Source organism: Myiozetetes cayanensis, unplaced genomic scaffold (assembly GCF_022539395.1).
Source record: "Myiozetetes cayanensis isolate MyiCay16 unplaced genomic scaffold, myiCay2020 scf1, whole genome shotgun sequence".
In the NCBI taxonomy this organism is placed as follows: Eukaryota; Metazoa; Chordata; class Aves; order Passeriformes; family Tyrannidae; genus Myiozetetes; species Myiozetetes cayanensis.
The window spans coordinates 52,091,789-52,111,930 of record NW_026086604.1 but is presented as its reverse complement, the minus strand read 5'-3'; the positions used below and the strand labels follow the sequence as shown (position 1 = coordinate 52,111,930).

Below are 20,142 nucleotides of genomic sequence, written 5' to 3'. Positions count from 1 at the left end.
ATTACAGACTTTGAGAGTTCTCAAACTGGGAGCAGGTACTTGAGTGTACTATGTTGAATGATGAACTCTCAAAATCTGCACACACAAAGCCCAAAATACTAGGATATTTAACCACTTTTTTTTTTTCTTCTTTTTTCCCCCTTCTTTTTCTTTCTTCCTTAAAAAAAAAAAAATCAAATAGGTGAAGTGTGCACAATACTGGCCAACAAAAGAAGAAGAAGTTATGACATTCAGTGAAACAGGTTTCCGTGTGAGGCTAGTATCTGAAGACGTCAAATCCTATTACACAGTACATCTACTGCAATTAGAAAATATCAACGTAAGCTTTTCTCCATCTGTACAGCTCCTATTTGCGTGCTTAAGTGTATCGTGAGAACCGTTTAGCAAGTTGTTACTCCAGGTTTGATTGAGCTTTTACGCTGGGAATTTTAATGCACTTGGCTTCTGAGAATGTTAAAGATGTTTGTGGAATATAAGCGAGTTAGACCTCAATTTATGTTTAAAAAGGTAACATTGTCAGCATTTTTATACTTATATTTTCCATATGGCAGCACCTTAGCATGCTGAATTAGGGTTGATGGTAGTGGTGATTCTAAGAGGAGCTGTAAGAATAAACCTAAAGGGACGAACACAGGAGTTGAAAATTCTGGTTTCCTTTGACTATCAGAAATCCAACTTAACAGTGACTGGCTTTTTAGTGGAACTTGAATTTTTCATGTAATTCAATCCAGCTGTCTTAGGTTTTTTTGGGGGAGGGGTGATTACCACCTGTAGATAGGTAACTTTATCTCCTCTTGCTTACCTCCCCTTTTGCTCCACAGGACCAACCATCCTTTTCTCTTAAAAAATTAGGCACTTTGACAATTTAACCAAGTTAAGCTCAAAAAAATTGTTCCTGACCTGAGCTTGGGTTGGAATTTGCTGCTTCTGTTTCACAGTGGAAGACAGGATTGAAGAGCTTGTCTGTTTGTTCCTGCTATGTCTTGTAAGATATTTTCTCTCCCTATAAATCTTGCCTTATATTAATTGAAAGTGCTACTATGGCAAGTTTTATTCAAGATTGTCTTGTCAGACAATTTGAGAAAGAAAGCTTGGAGATGTTCTTTTGCATGTTGTTTTATACAACTAAATATTGATACATTTGTTCCAAAATATTTGAATTTATAGTAACTATTGATGGTATTTTGGGATACTTGTTAATTCAAAAACTCCCTCATGAGATCAACACGATAAAAATTGGCATGTTGTTCCTTCGTCTCTTCCATGTAAGAAGAACTTTGTGAAATACTGTCCTGCTGACCTGAAGAATTTCAGTTTAGTAGTTTGTTCATTGACAGCAAAAGCAAAGAAAAGAGAAGTAGTGTGTGCACGCTAGTGCCTGAGAAAGAATAACTCTCCTTTTTGGAAAGCTAGTTTTGGAACTTGCATTTTGGAAATGCAAGTTTTCCTGACTACCAGAAAGACTTTTTTTGTGGAATTATTTGGCTGACGTTGGCCCCTACTCGCAGACTTCCTGTTTTCAAAGGATGCAATTTTCATCACATGTGTATGTTTGAACATAATATTAATTGGAAAATGCAGAAATCCCTTGAAGAACAGCACAACATACACTATAGTAGACTTTTGAGTTGGAGCTACTGAGCACTTAAATTTCTGGGTTTGTTTTGGACCAGCAGTGCCTGTCAGCACTCTGCAGAGCTTCTTGTGTATCATGTAAATCAGTTTCACAAATACCCAGGAAACTTTCTGTATTGCATTTTTATTTTAATGCCCTGGCACTCTTGTAAGGCTCCACACATTAACTCCATAGAATAATTTTTATATAAAACACTACAAGAAATAAAACATACTTGGTTATTCAAACAAAAAAGCTGCATAGTTTCTAGACTAACACCATGAATGTTAAATGCAGGCTTTTGTAAGAATTTGATAATTATACCATAAACCTTGTGGGAACTGAGTATTCACAGTAACTTGAAATGTGAGCTTAACTGTGTTTATGCAAGTTATTCTGGAGGGGCCTTTGGTGGAGGCAGAGTGTAAGACATTTAGCCACTCAATGCCTGGAATATAAGATGACTCATGAACAAAATATATTCTGAATGCCAAGAATACTTAAATTTTAGCATTTCCTTGAAAACAGAACCAAAATTGTCTTTATAATATAATCATTCTGAGCTGAGTATATTTGTCTTACTACAGCAGACCTCTTTTAAGACGTAAGCAAAATATATATGTATGAAGAGTAAAGTGCTTATTTAATGTTGTTACCAATGAAACAACCACTGAATATTTGGTTGTTTTGTTGTTGGTTTTGTTAAAGAGCTCTTAGAAGTGCAGGTGAGGTTGGGAGGGTGTTCTTTTTTTAAGATTAGAGCAAAGCGTTTGGGTGTTTGATTCATTTATATCTGTCCTAGGCAAACATTTGTTTTTGCTATTGGGGCTAGCAGAGTCTAGTAAAGCTTTGGAGAGAAAATGGTGTTTAATGATATCTTTCCAAAAGTTTTGAAAGTATTTCTAATGTTCTTTGTCTTGCTGGTGATTATTGTGGAATTTCCTTATTTTTTACCTGACCCAATCTGCATTTTAGAATACAGGCATTTATTTGAAGCTACCTTTCCATCTTGGTTCATTGTGTGTCCTCCATGGTTTTGTTGGTGTCAGTTGTCAGCCCTTCTGCAAGTTGAGTGCTGCTTTCTGCTGTAGTAGTTCAGGTTCAGAGTTTGCCTTGAGCAAAGACTTATTGTGAAGGCTTCCACAAACCTGTGCCTCTGTTGGAAAATAAGGGTAGAAGGAGGAAACTGTGTTCTTGCTAAAATTTTGTGATCATTTATGTGTGAAGCTATTGCATGTCTGTGATTTGAAGCAAAGTGTCCCAGCATATTAGAGAAGTGATAGGAGAGCCTTTTGTTAAATTTATAAAATAACCTTCTACTGGATAGTGTTTGCTAAGTTTTGTGTCAGTATTATGGGGAGATTCTTAAGTTGGCTGTCAATATCTTAACAAAGACTCCACCTTGTGTTGTTGTTTTTATATTCTGTATTGCTACTTTTTTTTTTTTTGGTCACAACTATAAGTATTGATCTTTAGAGAAAGAAAACTTTTTTGTTTTCAGTTATTTCAGGTGTGGGAACCCAGATACCCTGAGAAAGTTACAGTGTGACACAGGATGAATGCTTATAAGCAAAACCCTACTGCATTAGTACTGGGGAATTCAGACAAGCTATGGCCCTTAGAACTTCAGGGAAACTGGGATTGCTTGGGTCAGGAAATGAAGCAACATAACTTGAAATTGCTGAAGGAACCTTAATGACGGTAGCTCTGACTGGGTTCCTAAACTATGAATACAGCAGCTGAACTTGGAGCTTGTGCTTGTGATCATCCTTTGACTGTGCTGTGGGTGTTTCCAGCGGTCAGTGGAGAACTGTGCAGCATGGTGGTAACTTTCTGAGTTTGTCAGTTGTAGCTGTGTTGGTTATTAATGGAAAGCTCATCCCAGTAGTTCCTAAAAATTTCACTGGAATGATTTGAGTAATTTTTTTAAAAATTATTGGCTTTTTTTTTGGTAGCTAGACTTAGGGAATAAATCTTGGGAGATTGTGTTGTGGTTACCATAAAACAAGCTTGTTTTCAGTTACCATGCAGAAATGTGTTCCTTGTGTATAACATATAAAATTTTATATTAGTGCCTGAATCTTGAAGTCCAGGGTTTTTTTAGTTTAAAAGAGTAGCTGATTTCCTGGTAACACTTCCAAATTGAAGTTAACTGTTCTTTAAACTTGAATTTTTGTCTGTCAACAGTTGTGAATCTTTAGCAAGCCAGACCTCTTCTCGTTACAGTCCCACATCACTTCACGTAAGTGATAGCTATGGTGCATGGCTCAGTGACTGGGAGTTCTTCGAGAAAGGGTGGTACAGATACCCACACAAAGGCAATGTTTCAGCTGTACAGCTTGACTGCCAAGCACCACTTAAAAGAGCCATTCTTGTTTAAGTGAGAAATGTGGGAGGTTTGAAATATTCAAATGGGATTTGGCTGTAGGGTTAGAGACTGCAAGTTCAAAGACGACCAGCTGGTTCCGGTGCACTGCAATGGGACTCTTGTAGGAAGATGAAGAGACTAGGTATTTTTAAAAGGAGCTGAAGGGATGGAAAATCATGGGATGGATAAAGCCTTCGTGCAAGAAAGAAAAAAAAAAAAAAAGTAATTCTGTGGGTAAGAGCTGAGTGACATGTGCAACAGCACTGTTTAATCTCTCTTTTAGAAATACCTATTTCAGATTAGTGTATAAGCAGGGTGGCGCTTGGCCATGTGCTTGAAGCAGTACCTTTGGTTTTTTTTTTTGGAAGAGGATGCTAGCGCTTGTTAGAGGTTGAGACTGGGGGGAAAACACCCCCACATGGACAAACCCCACATACCAAATGACAAAAAAAAAAGGCATTTTTGCCTTCTTGAGGTGTAAGGGAGGCTTTAATCTGCAATGCTGTCTAACAGTCTTAAGGGGATGGAGTATCAGTTGCCATGTACAGAATGTCTAGATTCACAAGGAACAATTTTAACCTTTGCTTTACTTAGTAAGTGCATTTAGCTCACCTCTCCAATTTTCTTCTTTATTTTGTTTCTAAAGTGATGAATTATTTTTCTTAGAAATAGAGGAAAATTGCTTGAGTGTTATTTCCAGATTTCTTATAGAAAATTTATCTCCATGTTTTTTAAACAAAGGGGTCATTTCCTTTGATTTGTGAGTTAACTCGCCACTTAAAAAATTACGTACAGAAGAGCAGTTGGAAGATCTCAGTTGAAAATGCAAACTCTTGTTTTAATGCTTCGCTTCAGACAAAGAAAAGTCCCAGTGTATTTACACAATTTAGGCCTTCGTACTCTTTTTTCCATATGAAATCTTAACGGGAACTCATTTTCCCAATATCATAGATCACACTCTGTTGTCTTTGTTGAGCTCTTAGCCAAAAGACAAAGTATTTCTGGAAGGTAACTGTGCATTTGAGAGTGCCTGGAGTTGTGTTAATATCCACTGTTTTCTGTGAAAATATTGGCAGTCTTGCAGTATCAGGCATTGAAGGCAAAAGACAAAATGGGAGAGTATTTTTGTTACTGTGGTAACCACGAACTGGATTATTTCAGTTTCACAAAGGAGTTTCGTAAGCTGTCTCTGGTAAGAAGTTGAAACGGACTGAGCAGATGAAGAACAGTAGAGTTTATTTTAATTTTATGGCTGTATTTTACTGTTCCTGAAGAAGGAAAAATAACTTTTCTGGAATACATTTGTATTTTAAATCTTCCTGTGTTCAAACTCTGTCAAGGTTTAGGTAGGTTTGAGTCCGTGTGGAAAATTTGATGTAATGGAGAGAAGGTAAAAATAACATTTCGAAAATTCCTGAACTAAAATCAGTGATCAGTTTGTCTTAGAATCACCATGGCAAGGAGTAGCATTTAACAGCAGGTCCATAAAAATATAATCCAGATTTTATATACATATTCTTGCTGTCATTTCAATACTTGCGGTTAGTTGTTCGTGTTAGGAGAGGAACTGTTATGATTTTGGAATCCTCCTTTTTTACTTAAAAAGTCCTGTAGAAGTCTTGCTACTCATCCTGCTGAGTGGGTTCTTACAGGCCTTTTCCATAACGCTTCCTGCTCCTGTCAGTAATGTGGTTAGTACAAAGGAGATGTGATACCTCTTGGCATTAAAACTTGCTCTGAGCAAGAGTGGAGAGTGTATACAATGCTGATGTGGCCTTTCTTCAGTAGTATTAATTCTAGCAGTCTAGTAACTGCTGCCAGCCTTTAAACTGCACTAATGGTAGAAAAGGAGGGACATTTGGGAGTAAGTAGTAAAGCAACCCAAATATATGGGGAGTTTTGAGAAGAAGAAAAAGTTGCGTATGGTAATAATTGGGAAGGAGGAAACTACCAACTCGGATGAAAAACTGCTTCAGCTTGCACTGTTGGTTGTCATCCAACTTGAAGGGGTGGTTTATCTAAATGGGAGTTTTAAAATAGAAAATAGCTACTGATTTAGATTAGGGAAATGTGTGCTAACTGAACAAAAGAGGAATACTTCTTAGTTGTATTTTTTATTTGTTTTCACTTCTAGAGTGGTGAGTCCAGGATGATCTCTCATTTTCATTATACCACATGGCCAGACTTCGGAGTTCCTGAATCTCCAGCTTCATTCCTGAACTTCCTGTTTAAAGTGAGAGAGTCTGGTTCACTGAGTCCCGAACACGGGCCTGCAGTAGTGCACTGCAGTGCAGGGATAGGACGTTCCGGCACGTTTTCCTTAGTAGACACTTGTCTGGTTCTGGTAAGTGTTTGCTTATTTGCTCTGTCACCTCTTCCCTTCTCCTGACACCCTGCCTCCCTTCCCAGCGTGGGCTTTTTGGTCAGAAGGCTTTAAAAGCGTTGAAGTTAATGACATGCCAGTGGAAACTGTAATTAAGATGTCGTGCTTTCTTTTTCTTCACATATATTGATGATTTAAAAATGCAGCTCTTGTAATGCATTTATAAATCCGTCTTCAAGTACATTACATATTTTCAAAGCTTCTTGGAAAGTAAATAGTAAGCATTCTTTTCCTTCTATGTAAGATGTGCTTAGAAAAGGTTGAGGATTGGTTGGTTATTTTAATATAAGTTTTAAGTTAAGCTTGTGAATATATATTGAGATAATTGAATCTATAAGTCTCACAGGCCCCTTTCCTTAAGAGTGTAGAGAATTGTTATTGGAACTATCATGAGAATTTGGGCATGTCCCTGGATCTCCTGCAGTGTGTAGTGAAGGGTGGTGTGGGACTTCCCTTGCTGTGCAGCCCTCTGGGGGATGGGGCTTGGTAGCCAACTGCAGTGTCACATGGATGGATAGGTTTTGTTTGTTCAGTGAGCTGCATCATCAGAATTGCTCATGACATGGGTGAACTTTAAATGTTAAATAATATTTAAAATTGCTTTAGAATTTTGTTGGATTTTGAAGTCCAGGCACAGACTTTTTATTTGTCTGTGCTTGGTAATAGTGAAAAGGACAGCACAGGGTTAGTTAGGTGAAATAGGATTTCATCTAAATTACAGAAGACTTGTCTTCTGGTTTGGTTAGATCCTCTCAACTTATTTTTTTGGGTTTTTTCATTCAGGTTTTTTATGCATTTTGAAAAATGGGTATATTTTGATGCAAATATACTTTAATATTAGATGATTTAAAGTGAAAATTGAAAGAAGTGCAGATATATGTTTAAAAACACCCTATGAATGTAATGTAGGGAGAAGTGTGTGCATTGTTTGGATTAGGGATTCTGCTTTGAATAAGGAAACTTCTGCCACATTCAGTCAGTCTGAATTGCTGTTCCATTCAGGAGCAGCAGGAAATACTGTTTTACGGTTCTGATTCTTATAGTCTTATGTCAAAGTTCCGTTACACGCCTGAATAAAACCAAACATGCCTAAATGTCTTAATTTTAAAACTTGGTATTAGGGTACTAATTTATTTGTTTTATACAAGATCATTGATTTGTTCAGAGTAAGTTTTCATTAGATGGTTTGCATTTTTCTGTAAAAACAAATTAGAAATCATTTGAGTGGTTAATTTTCTATATAGCCAATATAAGCATAATATGAAGAAATTAATTTTTAAATTGAATTTTATGACTTTTAGTTGTAATTATTTTTTATATACCATTGATACTTTCAATGTAACTTTCTTTACAGATGGAAAAAAAGGACCCATATTCTGTAGATATTAAGAAGGTATTATTGGATATGAGAAAATACCGAATGGGACTTATTCAGACTCCTGATCAACTAAGATTTTCATATATGGCTGTAATAGAAGGAGCAAAATTTATAATGGGGGATTCAACTATACAGGTAAACGTTTAGCTCTATGTATTGAAACAGCAGACTGCAACAGTAGTAAAAAATGAGCTCCAAATTATTTTACAACATGTAACTTTGTGGAATTTAAATAATTAGCCTTTTTCAGTAGATGCCTAGGAGGTATCAGAGGGTATCTGTTCAGTGCCTTCTATGAACTAAACTTCTAATCCTATGTATGTGTCCCCTTTTCGATAAAATATAAAAATAATTTGTCCGTATAAATGTTTAGAAAAAGAAGATTCAGTCTGTATCTTCAATACTAAAAAGCAAAAGCACTAACCAGTACTACTTTGAAGATAACATGGGTCCTTTTTAGAATTTCTTGATCTTTGCTATGTATTTTCTCAACAGAAAAGTTTCCTGATGCCACAGATAACGTTTATTACTGACAGTGTGTTTTCTCATGTCCCTCAAAGTCTGTGTTACATTTAGTAGAATCTAGCCAAATATAATGAGTTTTGGGGCAAAAAGATTACCAATCTTACTGTTTCATCAGAGTGGCTTGCAGGCATAACAGTAGCTACAGCTGTGTTAAGTGGCTGGGGCCGGGTGTGAGGGAAGACTGGGAGGAGAGGCTTCAAAGCTGACTTAGTTCTGCTTTCTTATGCTAGGGCTTTCTTATTTTGCTGATTTCTTAAAATCACGAACAGAGCAGCTAAAACACGTTTTCTCTCCTCTGTGGTTCTGGTAGTATTCTGATTCTTCTCTTTAACAAATGTTCCTTGACTTGCAAGAAATAATTTTGCACAACTGATAATCAACACCCAGGACAGTGCGCTGCTGGTCTTGACACCTGTGCCATATGCCCAGAAGACTTCGTGATTCATCCTAATACTAACAGCAGTTTAGTCCCTTTATTTTCTGGAAGCTGTTTCTGATGGTATGAGGTATTGTGTCCAGTAGTATTCTTCTGCTTTGTTTGTTACAAAGCCATGCTTCACACTGTGAGCAACTTGGGTTCCCCTACTTATCTGTCCAGATCACAGGATTTCTCATTTCTGGATACAAGGGAACAGTCAGGTTCAGGTGTGTTATTTCTTCATAGTAAGAGAATGCCTATGAAGGCACACTTCTCGTTTGTTCTCTTTTTCTTGTTATGATTGTTCAGATGATCTTTCTTAAACCAGTGTTTCCTGCATTGCAGGCATTTGTCCTGGTGTTTTTCTCTTTGGGCCTCAGGGTCATGTGCAGAAAATCAATTGGCAGTATTTAAAAGGAGTGTTTCTCCTTTCAAGGTCAGATAGGCTGTTTTTTTGCCCCTGAATGGAACAGTTGTACTCTCCAGAGCGTGAGAGGTATTCACTTCTCTCTGCTAATGATGGGGAGGGCATGAAGTTATCGACCGCCTGTCTATTATAACATCAGCCATATGATCATCTCTGACACAGCCATGGGTTTTGGAAGTCAGTATGCAAACACAACCTTAACTTGCTGCCAGCTAGTGGCTGCAACTGCAACATGCATGCAGTCTCTCCGCTGAAGGTTGTGCATTATTTAATTAGTCCTGCCATTCATGCAGTCTTGTCATACATGTTTAAACTTGGAATTACCAGCCATTTCAGCAATTGTTATTACATGTTTAGGATAAAATTCTTGATGAGAAATTTCTTTTTGTATGACAAGAGCAGTGAAGTTGTCTCTGATTTCAGTTCTTCCTGTGTGGCTTTATCACTCCAGGTGTAATCAGTATTTGTCTTAGCCACCAAGTCTGTTGTGGACACAAACATCTTCCAAAAGGCCTTTTTCTGTGACAGTAAGGGGGAGCTGCTAAGTGGATTTCCGGTTGTCAGTGGCTGCTTCGTTTTTATTTGTAAGTTTTTTTGAGACAAAACAAAGAAAACCTCTGAGAATGAAGAATTTTTTGGGTCAAGACTAGTCCCTCTGTGAATTTCAGATCTATACTGGAAGCTTCTTTGCAATGGAGGAGTCAGTTCATTGTTAAAACTCATTCTGCCAGCAGTCTGTTTATAAGTGGCTGGCTTTTCTATATCACTGTCTGAGTTTGATATTTAGTTTGGAGTTTGATATTTAGTTTGGACCATCAGTGTTGAATTCATGCTGCAGACAGAAATCTATCACTTAGATTTGACAAGAGTCAATTTTCAGTTCATCCTCCCTATCATAGACTTTTAAAACTGATTTTTTTTTCTACAAGGTATTCTATGTCTTTATAGGCACTGAATGATTTGTGTGAGAAAAGAAATTATGGATTTTTAGGGACAATTCTTTTCCTTCCTGTGAACTTTCTAAAGTTTTTTTCTGCATGAAGCTTTATTGCATCAAGTCCTTCAGACTATTCATCATTAGGACAGTTACCCATTAGGGCAGATATCTAGCAAACCAGGTTTACTTCCAATTTTTTTTTTTTCCATCTTGTTTTAAATTACTTCTCAGAACAAGGTGAATAACTGTTTTATGATGCAGTAGATCCCTGGGCTAGTGGGCCACTAGGTGAAATAGTCTGCAACTGGCATAAATAAATCTAGTGAAATTTTCCAAGTTCTCTCTTTTTAGGCAGTTCTTGCATACAAGGTCCTATTGTATTTTGAAGCCATGAAAGGTGTTGCACAGTGTAGGCCTGTAGTGAGTAGAGGGAGATGGAAAGTGCTGGACAGTGCCAGATGATACAAGACAGGTTGCTTCCTAATTGTGGAGCTACTGTGGACAATGCAAACCCTAAAGTTAGTGGCCTCATGCCACCTTAGTAGCATCATCTTGGAGAAAGAGAAAAAAGAATCATTGATCATTGTTGGAGAAGTTGCATCTTCCCCTAACGTTATTTCTTCATCTACCAATTTTTTTTTCTTGATCTGGTAGTTCCTTTTAATCTACTTTTGTGACTGTTCTTTTTGAAGACATCTTGAGCAAGGGGGTCTTTAGTGTTAGGGGAATGTTTGAAATGTGTTCTCCTTGTTTGCAGAAACGGTGGAAGGAGCTCTCTAAGGAGGACCAAGCGCCACATTCCGATCAGTCTCCTCCGCACCCAACTAAAATAACCACAGAGAAGTACAATGGGAACAGCATAGGCCTGGAGAACAAAGATCAGATGGAGAAAGTAAACACTGACCTGTCCACTAAAGTTCAAGATATCACAGATGGGAACATTGAAAGGTAGGCAAGATGAAGAAAACGTTTAGAAGGCAGATACACTCTCTCAAAAGGCCTATTTCTTATTATAAGAAAACTTCAAGATCTTTCTTCAGAAGAGAGGAAGGAGAGGTGGTATTTGACTGTCTTATTTAATTATTTTTAAAATGCAACCTCAATTATTCCTTGTGATAGAGTTTTACTGTTGAAAGGTCAAGAGAAGAAAATGTCTCTGATTGAAGCAGCTAAACCTCATGCTTGAAAGCATTTTCCTGCAGACTGTCAGTGAACTCCATTGTGTAGTGTGAATTAGGTCCTAAAATTGCCAAAAATAATTTGATACTGATTTTTAAATACACTGCTAACTTCTGTAATACAAAATCCATAGTACCTCAGAAACACAACTCTTTATCACCTACCACTTCCTGTATAGTGGTTGAAATTGTATCGTTGGAGCCATAGGTTACCCTCTGGTCATGTTAAATCTACCACTGTGAGTGGTTTTCTGTGGTTTAGCTGTGTCAGGTGAATTTGTCTTTATCCTTCAAGTGTCTCTGCCTCGCAGCCACTAATACCTCAGCTGGGAGGCACTGTGTCACTGGGGCCTGCCCACATGGGGGTCACCAAATGTTGATCCTAAACCAGAGATCCAGAAACCAGTCAGGGTTGTGCTGAGCTGAGCCAGGTGGGGCACGGGAGGAGGCAGTGTCTGTCCCAAAGGGCTGCAGCCTGAGACAAAACACAGCAGTTCAGTGTGGATAGGCTGGAATTCTGAAATAGCTTCTGGCTCACTAAATGCCCTGGTGGGTTTGTCTGTCCATGTCTTCATGAGTGTTTCTGAGAGAGAATGACAGCAATTCTGTGGATATTTGAAGGAACCTCTCACAGGTGGGGTGTGAGTGTGGTGGTTGTGCCCTAGGACTTGGACCATCAGAGTGGGTTTTTGTGTCGTAGTCATGGATGTCTTACAGATTGTGAGAGTACTTTTGGAGACAAAACTTAGAAAGTGGCCCTGACAGTGTAACAACACACAGAACTGGGTTTTCAGCCTGTGTCCTTTATCAAGATCTAGTTCACAGCCTGAGTTATTATTAAACCTGCATGCAGGTGTGAGTAGGTTTGGATCAGTGTATCATTGAGGCTGGTGTGAACTCTGCAGTGGAGGGACCCACGTACATACTATGAATGTTTGCACATAGTATGGGACATTGCATACAAAACCAGCCTCCATTAAAACATCTCTGCCACCAAATGGGGCACAGAGAGGGCTGAAAGACTAAGCTCAGATAATTTAGCTGACTCCATCTGTTCTTTGTTGAACAACGTAGGTCAGGTGCTATGTACATCTTTATATCTGTCATTTATTTACTTCATGGGGCTTCACTGATCTGAAACTCTCCACATCAAGGTGGTTAAAACATAATAAAAGATTACTTGGTTTGAATTATACATACTTGCTAATTTAGGGTAATGGTTAACTATAGGAAGCGTGTTGGAAAGAGATTTGCTTTAATCTTGTAATAGCCTTTTTTCCTGTTCTACAGTGTAAGATTTACTTTTTTTTTTCTCTTCCAGTTCTGTCCGAAAACGACTGCGGGAGGATAGAAAAGCAAACACAGCACAGAAGCTGCAGCAGATGAAGCAGAAGCTAAATGAGACTGAAAGAAAAAGAAAAAGGTGGTTATATTGGAAACCTATTCTCACTAAGATTGGGTTTGGTACACTGATTTTAGTTGGTGCTTATTCTTTCTGGAAAATGTATTTTCAAGAACATTCCTTGTAAGTAAACAGTAAGCGTGACTGCTCCAACAGCTAATTTTGCTGCAAGTTAATGACTAGGGGTGTGACTTTAAGCAGTAAATTCCTTACTCCTGGAATGGGTACAGACTGTTACATACAATAGAGAAGTGGTGTAAACTTGATCCCATGTTGACATCTCAGGACTTTCCACTGCAGGTACTGACAAAAATGAACCGCTGCCCCCCAACAGAGCTGATGGTTTTTGTTTATATGAGCAGGTACAAACTTGCTGCAACTGTTTATACACTTTTTAAAATGGTGTCCTACCAGATCTTAAACAAAGCTGAACCATGGAGGTTTAGCTACTGAAGGCTGTCTGGATTTAAATTTACATGCCTGACATAAGCAATAAACAATGTTGTATCATTTACATTATTAATGCAAAGAAGTTATCCTTAAATATGTGTAATGTACTAGTGACATGAACTTAAACATTTTATATTCTTATGACCTAGGATAAATATATTTTATAATTGCATATTTAATCTTTTTGTAGTTCACTGTACTTTTAAAAGCTCAGTTTGTACAAATTTCTGACCAAAAGAATTTCATTTTGAAACTAAATGTAATTATAATTTGTGCATGAAAAGAACAGTGCAACCATTCCCCATATTTTGTCTCTTCAGTTTGAAATGAGCAGCTAGGGGTCTGATGAAGCACTTGCCAATTTCTACTCTGTTAATTTGCATTCCTTATTTATTTTTTTGTAGTTTTCATTATTTAAGTAAGGCATAGAAATCCTTTTTTTTTTTTTTTAAGACTTTTGACAACTTAGTCCCCTTAGTAGATTAATGTATTCAGACTTCAGCTACTGTTTGAAGGCCAACATTTCAAGTTCTGACATTCCATTAAATGTGAGACATAATGTTTCGTGTGTCTATAGATTTTAATTGCTAGAAAGAATAAAATTCGTTCATCAGTGATAGGTGTAAAAAGCACATCAAAGGAAACTCTAGTTGGACTTGCAAGGGTGGCTTTAATAGGAAAGAAATGTTGGTAGTGTTCTGCCATACCCAGTTTGTTTGCCTGTACAAGCCACTTTGGTGGCTTCACAAAATCTAGAACTGCTTTTCAGTTTCTCCAGCACTGTATTAGAGACGTGATGGTAAAACACTTAATGACTAATATTTTGGGAATACATGTGCTACAGCCCCTTTAGAATTATCGAGCACTCCCTTTCTGTTCCTTGGGCGATAACACTTTCTAAATACTAATTCAACACAAATCGCTTTCTGCCCTTTAAATTATCTTCCAGTACAGATGGTATGTGGCTGTATGTAGCTTTTTGTTCCAGTTGAGACCTAATAATTCGTAGGATTGGATTGTACTTTGAAATATGGATTTTATTTATTCAAGCATTGCCTTGTTGGGTGACTTCAGAGAAGTCATGTTTTCTCCTTCTGTTTTCTAAGCTTGGTTGCTTTCTGTTGGGTGTGAGGTTTTGGGAGTTTTCTTTCCCCCCCCTCCCATTTTGTTAAGTGCTTCCTGGATTTATTGCTGAAAAATACCAAAAGAGCTGGATGGTTACTTTGTTCCTTATTCAAAGGAATTAACTTGAAAGTTTTCCAGAACATTCAAGCTTTGTAGTAACGTAGGAGGCACAGGGCCCAGTTACTTTGACATTTACTACACAAAGCTAAGTACAGTTTACTCTTTGAAATTCTCATTTCGCAATAGCTAATACTGTTTTGGACCACACTGTTTATATAGTAAACAAATGCTAAAGGGTCCAGATCAGGAAAACAAGTGCAGTTTCATGCAGTTCTCAATTCGGGAAATTGTGCGTCAGTAGAACAAGACAGTTTGTTCTGTGGCATTGCTGACCAAACGTGCAGCCCTAACAGCAAAATGACTCGCTGACTGCTTTGACACAGTGTAGGCAGGCAGCTCACATATTTCAAGATGTCTCACCGTTTTTATAACTTTTAGCCAACAAGACTGTCAGAAGATTTTTTTTTTTCTTTAAATTGAGAAGACAGGTTTTTCAGTATCAGCTGTAACTGTTAGTAGGTGTAAATGTACGTGCCTTATAAAGATATTTTGGTTATGGAAAAATACATGGAATGTAATTAAATGCTTTTGTAACAGAAATATTCCAAATTTTATTCTAAATACTTAAAAGCAGCTAAGGAAAAAGTGCAGGCGAAACCTTCACTGATACCACGCTGTCACTGATTTCCCTTCTCTTGGCATGAGAAGGATTTCCTAGGCCACCAGTATTCTACAGGCACTGAGCTCTGACTGCAACTTGTCAAGTTGTCATTAGAGTTGTTTCCCGATTCCATCTTCCAAGTTCTGGCTTTTCAGTTTTGTTGATCCTCAGCAAGCATTCCTCATTTCAGGGTGGAACAGGGCAGGAGGTGGCCATCTTGCATCTCCTCATTCTCTTACCTTCTTGATGCAATAAAGCAGGACTTGCACATTCAGCAGTTGTTCTGTAAAAGTTTAGTTGGGTTCTGTGGTTGCAAGTACCTTGGGAGTTTTAACTGTTAATAGTTTAAGGAGGATGAACTGATAAAAGTCTTGGATAAAACTATTTTGAACAGTGAATTGTTCATGGCAGTGTGAAAATAGGAAGGACAAGCAAACAACAGGTCTCTTAGTACATTCCAGGAAATAATTTGGATAAAAGTCTTCCTCCTGGTCCAGCACTAATCCTTAAAATCCAAAATCTGGAAGACACTTGTTCTTGCTGGACACTAAGCTCTTGTGATACTTTGTTATTCTGTGGGATTTAAATTTGCAGCAGTTTTGCACAACTTGGATGTTAAATAGGAACAACTATGGGCCAAAATGAAGAACTGTTGATCCCAGGCACCCCTGTAATAGGAAATGATTAAAGGGTGAAATTAAAGGACGTGCCTTCTGACCCCTCTCCTACCTCCCTCCACCCTGGTTTCTGGCAAGCTGCTGGCTGGTCCTGTGCTACTTCTAAAACATTGTTGGGCTTGGTTTGAAGGGTTACTGTGTTTGGTTTTCCCCTGTATTCTGGAAATGCATCAGTCAAAATATTTGATGCATAGTGGGCATCTCTGAATTTGATAAAACAGTTTGACTCTCAGATGAACACTCATGTACAAATTATGCACATCTTCATGAAAAAATACCTAGCAAACATCTGGATCTCCATTGCAAGGAGTTTGCAAAGTTGGAATTAGTTCTTTAGGTTTCCTGTTTATGTTCTTGGTGCAGGGACAGTCCACTTAGAGTGACGGTACATCTGTATTTTCCTTGAAATGTATTAAGTAAAATAATTTAATTCAGTGTGAAATAGCAATTTAAAAAAAACTATGGATTTATTTTATGGAAGTGAGATGTTGCAAGTGAAACTTAGCTTATTCTGTTAAACCTCGAGTAAAATGGTTTACTGACATCAGTTTATATCCCTCTGAAAAGGGAAGAGGCATAAATGTGTATGCATGTATGTGTGACTGGATCATGCAGGCAATTAAAAAGCCTGGCTAGCTTTATGTTTAATGAATGTAAACCAAATTATTTAGTTTGCTGTTTGGCATTATAGTAAAACCTGAGACACTTGAGGACTGCACGAGAAAGTATATTAACGGTGGCAAAAGAGGAAGTCTTCTGCATTGGCCGAGTGGCTTAAGCCAGAGGACAGTATTTGCAAAGTTGACATAACACACAGTAGTCTTCCTGGGCTTTTTTTGTTTGCCCCTGAAGTTTTAAGTCAGTCTTTCATTTTTATGTACGAAAAATAAATGTGTTCAAAATTGCATCTCTGTCTGAGTCTTTATTTAAATTGGAAGGACAAGTACTTGGAAGCCCTTTTTCAGTGTGTCATAGCTGATCGAGGAAAGACGCTTTACAAGTCAGTGTAGCGCTCACAGAACTCAGACCTGTTTTACTTGTAGTAGCTTGGGGGTGTAGTGCTGTGGAACACCAAGGTGTCTTTCTGTGTTCCTCAGAGTAGACACTTACCTTGCCTAAGAGCGGAGTGTCCAGTGCTGGGATGTCTTCCTCTCTGCAGGAAACCTTTGCCTGTAAACAGTTCTTTCCGTGCTGCTGTGCCAGGGCTGGCCTACAAAGCCGTGAGAGGTGGTGTGTTTTGAGATGCAGCCTGCCATAATCCCACTGAGGCCCAAGGAGACTTCTGCAGTGCTTGGGGTTAAATGTGTCAGGAAGGAGTTTGCTGGACTGAGACCTGTACTTGAAAATCTTCAGCAAGGATGTGCCGTATACTGTCACATGGAAATACCTTCTGGAAAAGCAACGGCTTTCCAAGAGTACTTGCTCTGAGGCAGTAGTTGCTCCAGGGAATGCGTGAGAAGCTGTTTGGTATTGACAGTGGGCTGCAAACCTGCTGCTGGTTCTTAGTTCTTTTTTTTGTTGCTATTGTTTTTTCCCCCGTACTCTGTACTGAATCGGTGACTTTCTTTTGGTTGTATGTCGCAGGCCGAGACTGACTGACACCTAAGCCTTCGAGACTTGTGAATATTCTGCAGCTATAAACTGCAAATTATTGACATGCAAAGCGAGACATGAGCCCCCTCTTCGGGAACAAAAAGTGAGGTCTGTTAAGTACCAAGAAGACCTCAGTTATCTGTTTACAGCGTAAACTGCACCGAGGGGATGAAGACCACCAGCAGCGTGTGCTACTTTGCAAAACGAAATAATTTGCCGTCTTGTTGTTTTTTTATAATGCCTGTATTAATGTAGAAAGATGTAAAAGAAATAAATTAGGAAATATTTTGTTTTGTACTGCCATTCTTATTGTATTTTTATACTTTTTGGCAGCATTAAATATTTTTTTAAATTGACAATATGCTGTTGTGTGCACGTTATGTTAGGGAGAAACTGTTAAGAGCCTGTTGTGTGCAAAAAGAAGCGTTTTTGCTCTAAGGTTTCCTGATACCTGTCTTAACTGGAAAATGGCAAAATTATTAGAAAGTGCTTAAAAATATTTCCATTAATGCTAAGTATTGTAGTTTGATTTAGGAGCAACTCTTGCACATTTCTTTTGTAATACACCACTAAGATTATTATTTTATTAACCTGACCAGTTGGTTTGGTAACCCTTCTTATGTTTGCTATAAAATATGCACAAAATGTTCAGAGTGACTTTGTGAAGGGCAAGTGTTTCGTTGGTGATGCTTTAAAGGGAAGACAGATGTGAAATCTGACCTCTCACGACCCACGGTCCTGTGTAACAGGAGCTCAGGGCCAGGTGCAAAGCACACCAAGTCAACGGTGTCTGTAATTAAACGGGTTTTGGATTGTGCCATTGCCATGTGTTGTATGTACAGTATTTTCCTTCACGTATCCCACCTTCTGTCAGCGTTCTCCCTGACGAAGTCAGGATGGATTGGAAAGGGGTAAAACTGGAGTGCTGCTTAAAGGAGTTCTTCCAACAGGGTCAGCAGAGTTTCCAGCCCTGTGCCTTCTGTAACAGAGCTGATCTCAGTTTTGCACATGTTGATGTTCTCTGACAGTTCCAGATAAACCTTAACTCACAAAAAACCTATACATCTACTATGACTGTCTAAACTGGCATGTGGTGGGGTTTTATATGTGATTTGCACTTTGCGTATTTTTGTAACAGGTTTTTGTACAAATCATACAGTTACTGAAAGTAAATTGTGAAAGAGGGGGAAATCTAGGCCAAGTAAAGCAAGTTTTGCTAAAACAAGCAGCACCCTGAAATCATAGCAGAACTTGGTTTTGAGACCCAAGCATGAAAGCATTGTGTTTAACTTGAAGGAAAGCTGAATCAGGGGAGTACTCAATGAAATTACTTGAGCTAAAGACAGGCTTGACACCATCCTCAAGTAGCCTGAATTGCCAGATTCTGGCTTGTCCAAATATTTTTGTTTCTTTAGGTGTTTAGCATTGTTCCTGAGCCTGTGCTGGAGGAGAAAACATTGTGACTTGATTCAGCTTTCATTTTCAAGTTGGTGCAGCTGTGAGACCAGGAGTGCTTATAACAAGCGATGAAACTCTGCCAAAACCACTGCAATAAACCCTGTTATTGTTTAATACAGGAACAGAGCCCGTTTATATCACTTGGAACGTCTCTGGATAAGGCTTGCAGCTGTTTGTGCCTTTTACCTTGGGCTGTGGTTTAGGTTTTCATTATTTTACCCCTCTTGGAGGAGTGCATGACTACTGGAAACACACACGTGCTTCGTTATTTTACCTGCTGCTATCAGACCTATCACATAATGCGGCTAGTTTATCTTGTGGGGCAGAGAGGGCTGAATGATGCTAATCAAAATGCTGATTTGCCCTCAGTTTTCAAATGGTTTTCAGCTACTGAGCTGCTGGATTAAATTTGATGTCAGGCCAACTTGATGAATGGGCAAAGGGCATCAAGATATAACAGTTCCTAAACACCAGGGCTTTGTCAGGTTTGATTGAGGGCTGCCTTGTGACAGAAGTCTTGGCTTACTGGCCCAGGAACTTCTGCCTCGTGCATTTGTTTAGTTATTTCTACACAAGCCACAATTCTTGACCACTGTTGGGACAATGTATTTAAACAGGTGAAGGAAGGGGAAAGGCTGCCTTTGGAGAAAAGGGACAAGTGAGCATCTAATTGCAGCCTTTAAAGAAATGGGGTTAGAAGAATCAGACTTGTGGATGGCATTTTTTTTTCCGAATGAAAAAGCTGTGATTTACTGGCTGCCAGTTTCTTCTCCATGTTCAAGAGCAGTGTTGCAGAGGTGTCTTTATTTTTGGTAATCCTCTTAACAGCAGCACAAAGCCGCGGCCTTGTTCTGCAGGCAGGCTTTGGTGTGTGCAGAGTGGGCTCGCCTCTCCGGGGCTCTGGAGGCAGGAGGGGCTCTGGCCGGCCAAGGGCAGCCGCTGTCCGTCCTGCAGCGGCATCTGGTGGCCGCCTGTCTCATAAACATGGAACTGTCCATTGCCTTTTCCACAGGGATTTTTCTCTAATTTTAGAGAATATTCCTAGTACCGAGTGCTCTCCTTTTCCCTCCTCCTCGAGGTTTCCCTCGGCTGTGCTTCTTGAGGAGGTACTGAACGTCTATGGCTCACTTAGGGAAAATACTGTGAAGCAAACAACACCCCCTTCATTGCTTCTGTCTGGTCCTTCAGTCCCTCCAGACTTAATCTGCCCCTCTGCTCTATGTACACCCCATAGTCACTTTTTAAAGGCTACAAGCAATCCTTTAGCCCTTAGCAATATTCACCCTGTCTTTTTTCTTCTCCACTCCAAGGAATAGGCTCTTAGGGGCACAGTTATAAAAGTATGACAAGATTTATTGCCCTTATCAAGTCTTTCCAGTTGGTCATTCCAGTTAACAGCTATTTCAACGTAGATCCAAAGTTCAGAACTAACACACAGAGTCAGTATGCAGGACTGGAATGTAATTAGCTAAATATATACACCCATT

At 38.8% G+C, this 20,142-nt stretch overlaps 1 protein-coding gene across 2 annotated transcripts in view; it reads left to right on the top strand.

Annotated features, from left to right (window-relative positions):
- Positions 1-17,556, top strand: part of PTPN2 (protein tyrosine phosphatase non-receptor type 2) — a 29,514-nt gene extending 11,958 nt beyond the window's left edge. Inside the window, exons 5-10 of one of the 2 annotated variants that reach the window (XM_050306877.1) lie at positions 182-319; positions 6,118-6,327; positions 7,721-7,879; positions 10,809-10,999; positions 12,551-12,652; positions 17,189-17,556. In XM_050306877.1, coding sequence (XP_050162834.1) covers positions 182-319; positions 6,118-6,327; positions 7,721-7,879; positions 10,809-10,999; positions 12,551-12,652; positions 17,189-17,210 — 822 coding nt within the window. In that variant the 3' untranslated portion in view covers positions 17,211-17,556. Of the gene's footprint in view, positions 1-181; positions 320-6,117; positions 6,328-7,720; positions 7,880-10,808; positions 11,000-12,550; positions 16,510-17,188 lie in introns of those variants that run through there. The other variant, XM_050306869.1, reaches the window with a different exon arrangement.
- The last annotated feature ends 2,586 nt before the right edge of the window (positions 17,557-20,142 follow it).